The 9338-nt window shown below is 46.9% G+C and overlaps 1 protein-coding gene across 1 annotated transcript; it reads right to left on the bottom strand.

Moving 5' to 3' along the window:
* Positions 1-945: 945 nt before the first annotated feature.
* LOC109379032 (leucine-rich repeat-containing protein 37A-like) lies at positions 946-8007 on the bottom strand. Its single transcript, XM_019635312.1, is given in 13 exon segments — positions 946-1493; positions 1496-1546; positions 1549-2424; positions 2693-3765; positions 3883-4213; positions 4255-4328; positions 4442-4529; positions 4586-4835; positions 5799-6132; positions 6469-6505; positions 6974-7067; positions 7208-7358; positions 7907-8007. Coding segments are annotated over 13 exon segments (4008 nt in total).
* Between the last annotated feature and the right edge of the window lie 1331 nt (positions 8008-9338).

The raw sequence follows: 9338 nt of genomic DNA, 5'->3' as shown, positions 1-9338 counted from the left end.
CAAGACTCTGCTCTCAACTAGCTGGCATTAGGAAGAAGTTATGATAAGCACAATGATATTAATGGATACGAGTATTAATGTGTTAACATATCACTTTCTCTGGAACACTGTACTTTAATCAGGATTGTATTGAAGAGAATCAGAATGTCAAGAATGAATGTATATCACAGCTGGAATTGCAGGCCCAAAAGGGAGATAACTTTCAGCCTGAGAACTTTCTCGAGGCTCTCATATGTAAGGAGATAGGCACCTTACCAGCCCCGCAACCACAGCCCAACCCAGAGGTATTTCGCACACAATCTTGACAGTAATGACTATATACACAGAAGGTAAGTGAAATATATTCATGGCAAATAGTATGCATGGCAACATTTTTAAGGTTATGATTATAAAGGGCCTCTTAATATAATAATGATAAATAATGAGACATCTCTACTCTATATGGAATTTATTTAAATATTATGATAATCTGAACTTCATATGTGCCCTATGCTTGGGCTACAGGTGGCCTCTGAGCATAGTCAATCTATGAATTTTAACCCACTATAGTTCTACTATCAACCCTTAATTTTAAGAAGTTTTCTCATATAAGTGGCTCAGGCTTTAACTAGGTGATTAGTTCCTATAAGAAAGGAAAAAAAAAAGTATGTGCATTTGGAGTAGCTCATATTTCAACCAGGCTAAGTTAAAATGTGACCTCTAATAAAGGCAGAAGCAAATGTTTCTTTTTCTTTTCTTTTCTTTTGCTGAAATGCCAATTTTATAAAACATGTTGTAGGACAGGATTCACTCTGTGGTGTTGTCATGAGCTGTCTCACTTGCCTCACCTGCTCGTCAGTAGACTGTTTTGTAACCGGCCTCTAGTCATATTACGACTTCTACAAGCTCCCCGTTATCCTTATTGATAGTCTCATCCTCATCAGAAGAATCTTGGTCACGTGTTTTCTATGTCATGTTTTCCTTGCGTGTGGCACTGAGAAGTCTACCCATATCCCGAAGCCAAAGCAGCCGCCTTCTCCAGAAAGAGCTCATCTGGCTCTCAGGTTCCGATGAGGGTCTCTTACACAGAAGCCGAAAGAAGTCCCTTGAGCTTCCTTCTTTTCCTTCCTCTGGTGCTGTTTTATCAGAATGAATCTCAATAACACAGAAAGTTATAATCAAAATCATCACTACCACAGTCACAGACATTGCCAAGATGAGTTCATTGTGAGAGCCATATCCTGGAACTTTTGCGCACTCTCATGGCTCCTGCCACTTACGTTCACTCTAGGCCTCTGTGCTCTCGCTGATGTTCTCATTTTTCCACTCTGCTTTGGACGCCTTTGCTTCTTGCTGTTCACTGAGAAGCTTCATCAGGAGGCCTGTTCTGGAGATGAGCCTGGCACAGGGCAGCTGCACGCTGGCCTCAGAGAAGTCCATTTTCAAAGTCCGGATGACATGCGCAATGAGCTTTCTCACATCGTGGTTGGGGATGAGGGACTGTAGCTGCTGGCTAGCTGATTTTCAAATTGATCACCCGGGGATGAGAACAATGGGGAAATGAAGTCTGTGGAGTTGGAGATGTTAACTGTTGGCTTGGCATAAAGTTGCGTGCAGTAAGAGCAGAACATGCTGTGGAAACATTCTCACGGGCAGGGATTTCAGGGGTAGTTTTTTCTGGTACAGTAGGGTTCCCTGTAGAAATATTTTCTTCAAAAAGAGTTGGTGCATTACTCGTTTCTTTAGAAGTTTCCAAATGAGAAAATGACTCTGGAAGAGGATTTTCCTGAGATGTCAATTCTCCTGAAGATGAAACAGCCTCTCATGCAGGGGAGTTTATGAGGCTCCTCACTGCAGATATCGGAGGCCTCTTTGCAAGCATCGGGCTGTTGAGTAAATCTTCCTTTCCGAACTCCCGACTCATTTTGACCTGGGTTTTTTTGTGGATCACATGAAAACGATTTTTATGAAAGAGGTGTTTCTTTCTGGAATGTGAGATGGGTTTAGAAGCCTCCATATTTCTAACTCTACCATTTGCATCTTCAAAAATAAAAGTAGTATCGCTGAAGTCTTTTGACTTTTTAACCTCAGAGAGGGATTTTGAAGCACTGGAGGCAGGAAGCCTGCCCATCAAGTATCCTTTCAGGGTAGAAGACACTGCTGCCTCGTGGTCCTTCGTGAAGGACGGCTCTGTATTGAAGGAGTTTTCCACTAATTTCCTGGGCCTGTGTACCATGTGAAGCTGTTTCAGCTCCCTTGGGGGTGGCCTCCTGAGTCTTCTTTCTTTGACAGTGTTCACATTTGGCTGGGCATTCTGTTTCCTCCCGATGCTCTGAGTGGCCAGTTCTTTGAAGTACCTTTTCCAGATGCCCTTAGGGCCCTTGAGGATCCTGTTCACTCTCAGCAGCCTTTTCTTGACACTCTGAATCTTTGCGTGGCTGTTGTCCTATGCCTGGTCAGCTTCCAATTTTTTCTGAAAGATTTGACACTTAAGTTTGGGAACTAAAAGGTTGGAATATGTAAGCATGGCAGTTTTTTCTTTCTTTTTAACCTCATCAATTTTTTCGTCAATTTCTGCATCTAACAAATTTTTCAGAGAATTGAGATTCCTCATTTTATTTTTTTTACATTGCATCATTGGATTCAGGCTTAAGAGAAGGGTTCCTGGTGTTGTTTGTCTAATGACTCAGGGGCATATCTCCATCTTCTGTATTTGTATAAAGGAGTTTAATGAGTGTTAATAATGCTGATTGTACATCTCCTAGATTTCCCTTCGAGAAATAAGGCAATATGTAATTTAGTGCACTAATAATATCACTTTCATCACTGAAGTCTAGTGGGTCATTCATGAAGGCTGACAAATTAACGCCATTTGTGTCTGAGGATGGCTTCCCTGGCTCAATAGTCAGCTCAGTGCTCGTGTTCTTCTTCCGGGCTTGTAATACCTTCATGAACGAGCCTTCTGCATTCCCTATAGATACTTCTTCACCTCAACGTGTGATGTCTGTCAGACATTCAGTGTCACAATGCAGTTTCACTGTCTTGCAGACAACCTCAATATCACTTTTAAATTGGCAGAGGCAGCGGGTCGTACAGCTGGGTAAGATCAGTTTTTCCAGTTGAAAGGACATCATGAGGATGCTCTCAACTGTTGTAAGTGACACTTGTGTTCTCCCCATGTCTAAATATCTCAGTGCTGGCAATTTTAACAGCTACAAATCTTCAATAGTTGTCAGAGGATTACGATCGAGAATTACTTTGTGTAAAAACTGCATTCCATGCCAGGCCCGAAATGTTCCAAAGCTGAGTTCTGTGATTGAATTGCACCCGAGATTTAGTTTCTCAACCCAACGGTATGACTTCCATATATTTTCATCAATGTAAGAAACAGAGTTTCCTTGGAGATTCACAATGGTGAAGGTGCCATTGTAGGTGGGGGACTCTAGCACAGGCACTCTGTGGAGCCTTTGCTCTGGGCTGAGACCTGTACATGACAGCATCCCATCTTTGCAGGTACACAGCTTACATATGTCGATGTTTCTGGAGGCACCCTGTTTAGTTGTTGGAAGAAGGGTCTCAGGTGACTCTGGTTGCTGAGTTACGGTAACTTCCAGGTGTACAGGTTGAATTGTAACTTCAGTTGGGTATGGATGCTGTCCCTGAACCTGCTCTGGATGCAGAAGTCTCACCTCAAGGTGCCTAGGAGAAGAAGCTGTAGTCTTGGTCAGGGCTGTAGAAGGCTTAGCCTCCATAGTAGGTTCTGCAGTTACAGTAAGGCCCAGGTCCAAAGGGTGAACCGTGATGCTGGGTGACACTGGATGTTGAGGTTCATCCTGAGCTGAAGTTGGAACTGTCACCTCCCTGTACAATGGAGCTTGAACTACAACCTCCTTAGGTGGCTTTGGAGGCTGAGTTGGGGTGTTTTGCATGGTTGGAGAAGTTTTAGCCTTCACATTGGATCCTGCAGTGACAGTAAGTTGCAGGTCCAAAGGTTGAATTGTGACTTCAGTCAGGTTTGGATACTGGCTCTGAGCCTGCTCAGGATTTGGAAGTGTCATGTGAGGGTGCTTTGGAGGAGCTGCAGTCTTGGTCAGGGCTGTAGAATGTTCAAGCTCTGCAGCGGGTTCTGAAGTTTTGGTAAGCCCCATGTCCAAAGGCTGAACTGTGAAAGTGGGCACATTTGAATGCTGAACTTGATCCTGTCCTGATGCTGAAAGTGTCCCTTCATTATGGACTGGAGGTTGTACGACAACCTCTTTAGGTGGCTCTAGAGACTGTTGTGGGGCCTCCTGTAGGACTGGAGATGGTTCTTCCTTCTCAGGGGGCTCTGAAGTCTGAGCCTAGACCACCTGTTGTGTTAGAGAAGGTTCTGCCTCCTTAAGGGGGACCTCCTGCAGGACTTGAGATGATTTTGTCTTCTTGGGGGCTGTGGAGGAGCCTCCTGCTGGCTTAGAGTTTTGACCTCGTCAGTGGGATGGGGGTTATGAAAAGGCCCAGGTCCACAGCTTTTGCTGTGATAGTAGGCGATGGGTGCTGAGCTTCACCTGGGCCTAGAGGAAAGGATTTCACCTCAGGATGCACTGAAGGTGGAGCTAGGACACCCCACCTGTAGAGGGCTCTGGAGATGGATCTGGAGTTGGAACTGTCACTTCCTCATACTCTGGAGGCTGAGCTATGGTTCCTGCTGAGTTGCCAAAGGTTCTACCTCCCCTGAAAACTGAGCTGGGGACTTCTGCTGGGTGGAGATGATTCTGCCTCATTAGGAGGCTCTGGAGACTGAGCTGATGCTTCCTCCTGGGTTGGAGCAGCGTCAGGCCCAAAAGGTTCTGGAGGCTGAAGTGGGGCCTCCTATCAGACTGTGAAAGATTCAACATCTTTAGAAAGCTCGGGAGTTATGACAAGTTCCACATCCATAGGTTTAAGAGTAACATTGCACAACTTTGATTCATAAGCTTGAAATGATCCTACAAGTCCAGGTGCCATCGCATTGCTCTTTGGAACAATAAGGAGCTCAGGTGCTTGGGTTGGGGCGTCTTGCTGGACTGAAGAAATTCCACCTCTTTAGGGAGCTGTGCAGGCTGAGCTAAGGCCTCTTGCTTGATTGAAGTGGGTTTAACCTCATCAGGGCATTCTGAAGGCAGAATAAGGGCTTCCTCACAGGATGGAGAAGGTTCAGCTCCAAAAAATACTTTGAGGCTGAGGTGGGGCCACCTGCTGGACTGAAGAAGGTTCTAACTCTTCAGGGGGCTGTGCAGGCTGACCCGGGGACTCTTGCTATATTGAAGTAGGTTTAGCCTCATCAGGGAGTTCTGAAGGCTGAATCAGGGCTTCCTCACACGTTCGAGAAAGTTCAGCTACAAAAACCCTATGAGGCTAAGGTGGGGCCTCCTGCTGGACTGAAGAAGATTCAGTCTCTTCAGGAGACTATGCAGGTGAGGTGTGGCCTCTTGTTGGATTTAAGTGGGATTAATTTAAGGTATCCTGAAGGCTGAACTTGGGCTTCATCTTGTGCTGAAGAAGGTTCAGCACCAAAAGGCTCCTGAGGCTGAGGTGGGGCCTCCTGCTGGTCTGAAGAATGTAAGGATTCTTTAAGGAGCCTTTGCTGGCTGGCTAGGGCCTCTTGCTGGATTTAAGTGGGATTAACCTCCTCAAGGTACTCTGAAGGCTGACCTTGGGCTTCCTCCAGGGCTGAAGATGTTTCAGCTCCAGAATGCTCTTGAGGCTGAGGTGGGGCTTCCTGCTAGACTGATACTGTTGAACTCTTAAGGGGGCTGTGCAGGGTGAGCTGGGGCCTCTTGCTGAATTGAAGCGTGTTTAACTTCCTCAAGGTGCTCTGAATGCTGAATTTTGGATTTCTCCCTGGTTTGAGAAGGTTCTGCTCTGAAAAGCTTTTGAGGCTGAGTTGCAGCCTCCTGCTGGACTGAAGAATGTTTGAACTTTTTAGGGGGCTGTGGAGGCTTAGCTGGGGCCTCTTGCTGGATTGAAGTGGGTTTAACCTCCTCAAGGTGCTCTGAATGCTGAACTTGTGCTTCTTGCAGGGATGAAGAAGATTCAGCTCCAAAAGGCTCTTGAGGCTGAGGTGGGGCTTCCTGCTGGACTGCAGAAGGCTCGAACTCTTTAAGGTTGCTGTGCAGGATGAGCTGGGTCCTCCAGCTAGATTGAAGTGGGTTCAACCTCATCTGGGCGTTGTGAAGGCTGAATCAGAGCTTCCTCCCAGGTTGGAGAAGGGTCAGCTCCAAAAAGGTCTTTGAGGCTGAGGGGCGGTCTCCTGCAGGACTGAAGAGATTCTACCTCTTCAGAAAGCTGTGCAGGCCTAGCTGGAAAGTCTTGCTGGACTGAAATGGGTTTAACCTCTTCAAGGAACTCTGATGTCTAACCTTGGGCTTTCTTCAGGGCTGAAGAAGATTCAGCTCCAAAAGGTCTTTGAGGCTGAAGGGTGGCCTCCTGCTGGACTGAAGAGATTCGATCTCTTCAGGGAGCTATACAGACTGAGCTGGGGCCTCCTGCTGGATTGAAGTGGGTTGAACTACTTCAAGGTACTCTTAAGGCTGAACTTGGGCTTCCTACAGGGCTGAAGAAGGTTGAGTTTCCAAATGCACTTGTGCTCAAGTGGGGCATCCTCCTGGACTGAAGACCATTTGATCTCTTCAGTGGGCTGTGAAGGCTGAGGTCCCCTCTTGCTGGATTGAAGTGGGTTTAACCTCCTCAAGGTGCTCAAAAGGTTGAATTTGGGCTTCCTCTTTTGCTGAAGAAGATTCAGCTCCAAAACGCTCTTGAGACTGAGGTGGGGCCTCCTGCTGTACTGAAAATGTCCAACTCTTAAGCGGGCTGTGTGAGGTGAGCTGGAGCCTCTTGATGAATTGAAGTGTGTTCAACGTCCTCTAGGTGCTCTGAATGCTGAATTTTGGATTTCTCCCCAGTTTGAGAAGGTTCTGCTCTGAAAAGCTTTGGAGGCTGAGGTGCAGCCTCCTGCTGGACTGAAAAAGGCTCGAACTCTTTAGGGGCTGTGCAGGCTGAGCTGGGGCCTCTTGCTGGATTGAAGTGGGTTTAACCTCCTCAAAGTGCTCAAAAGGCTGAACTTGGGCTTCCTACAGGGCTGAAGAAGGTTCAGCTCCAAAAGCTTCTTGAGACTGAGGTGAGGCCTCCTGCTGGACTGAAGAAGGATCGACCCCTCAGGGGGCTGTGCAGGCTGAGCTGGGGCCTCTTGCTGGAATGAAGTGGGTTTAACCTCATCAGGACCCTCTGAAAGCTGAATCAGGGCTTCCTCCCAGGTTGGAGAAGGGTCAGCTCCAAAAGGCTTTTGAGGCTGAGGTGGGTCCTCCTTCTGGACTGAAGAAGTTTCGATCTGCCTGCTGTGCAGGCAGAGCTTGGACCTTTTGCTGGATTGAAGTGGGTTTAACCTCATCATCGAGTTCTGAAAGCTGAATCAGGGCTTCCTCTCAGGTTAGAGAAGGTTCAGTTCCAATAAGCTCTTGAGTCTCAGGTGGGGCCTCCTGCTGGACTGAAGAAGTTTCGAACTCTTCAGGGGGCTGTGCAGGTGAGGTGAGGCCTCTTGCTGGGTTGAAGTAGGTTGAACCCCTTCAGAGGGCTCTAGAGTCTGAGCCAGGGCCTCCGGTGGGAGTGGGGAAGCATCGTCTCCCTCAGGGTGCCTTGAAGGCTGAGCCAAGTCTTCCTGCTTGTTCTTAGGACCTTGGAGTCCAACAGCAAACTAATCTGGCTCTTGGGAATATCGTTAATGGAATCTGGGAAAGGAACCCAAGTCCCAGTCAACTCCAAGCCATCTTCTCGGCTGCAGCGGGGCAACCTAGGATATTAAATCTCCCCAGGTCTGCCAAGGTGGTTAGCACATGGGGCAATTTGGGTGAGAGACCAGAGGAGGGCAAGACCAGGGGTCATTTGACCCTGGGCGCTCGGAGGTCAGCCGAACAGGATCCAGGGTAACTCCGAAGGCTGAGCTGCCATGACCAGTGGCCACAGCAGTAGCCACGTGAGAAGTACCCGTGGGGCCCAGAGTCTTAGCCGGGACATTACCTATGAAAGTAGAAAGTCCGTGGGCGCAGGGAGCAATCAAGGGCAGTACCGCTGCGAGCCGGAGACTGACCATTCTGACAGTTGGTCGGTTAGTCCTAAGCAGCCCCGCGCCCCTCCCCCACCTCACGTTCCATCCTTTATTGACACCACCTTTATTAGGCTGGGGCTGAGATGGGCTCTGCACAGGAGCGAGCCTTTTTCCCCCAAAATCACCAGGGTCGGAGCATTCCTTTACACAGGCCCCCCCCCCACCACCCCGTTTCCCCACAGAGACAGGCAGGATTTAGACTGAACACTTGAATGGCCATGGACTCCAGCAGCCCAGGGCTGGGGGGATGGTACAGTGAAAGGACATTGTGGGTTTAGGGGGTGGGGCAGAACTTCCCAAAGAAGACACAGGGCCCCGCATCCCAGGAAATTCAGAAGTTTTAGTCCACTTCTGGCGATCTGAACTCTTCCTCTTCAAAGCTGAAATCTGAGAGGCATTCTTCCTCCCCTTGGTCATACTGCTTCTAGGAAAAGCAGCTAACCTACAGAATGAACACTAGCTAGGGTGTTGGGAGGGGAACGCTTTACAGTCACTTCTAAAATGTTGCCATTTCCTCTGACTTCTCAGTATCCATGTCTGATTATTAATTCACTGCTCTATTAGATAGGGGCTCCTACTAGATCAGTGATGACTCCACAATTTCTGTAGCAGGAGTTTAGGGTGAGCAATTAATTCTGGGAAAGAGGGCCTGAAACTAAGAGAATAGCCCTTTACCAAGGCATGGAAAAACGTCCACCATCCCTCCTTGGCTGAACACAGCCATTAATTTAGAAAAGTAACAGTGCCCCTTTTCAGAGGTCTACCCCGTGTGCACACATGGAGAAGACATGTAGTATCTAAAAGAGCAAATGTTTCTTAAATGTGTGTGGCAGCTAATGACAAAACTGTGGACAATATCAGGAGAAAGTAGTTAGGAAGTTCATAAATCTGTTCAATACGTATTCCTGTGACTAAAAGGGCAAACAATTTTCAGGTTGGGCAAAACCATTTCCTTTTATTACAGATATAAATATTTGAGAGTATTACCTGAACTTGAATCATTGCTATTACATTTCTATGAGCATTCAAAATTTTAATGAAGGAAGAACATTTTTGTATTAAATAAACAAATAATTAGCAATAAAATAGACATGTGCTTAGTTTTTCCCTAGGTGCGAGTAATAACAAGAATTCCATTTTAGGTTTTTTGTATTTTTATTTGTTGTTTTTTCTTGTTGTTTGCCATGGCATAAAGATACATTTATGTAGATCTAAGCTTTCAGGAAGAAATTTTTTTTTT

Source organism: Hipposideros armiger, unplaced genomic scaffold, assembly GCF_001890085.2.
Source record: "Hipposideros armiger isolate ML-2016 unplaced genomic scaffold, ASM189008v1 scaffold_21, whole genome shotgun sequence".
In the NCBI taxonomy this organism is placed as follows: Eukaryota; Metazoa; Chordata; class Mammalia; order Chiroptera; family Hipposideridae; genus Hipposideros; species Hipposideros armiger.
The sequence above is the reverse complement of the archived record's forward strand: the minus strand, read 5'-3'. Positions and strand labels throughout refer to the sequence as shown.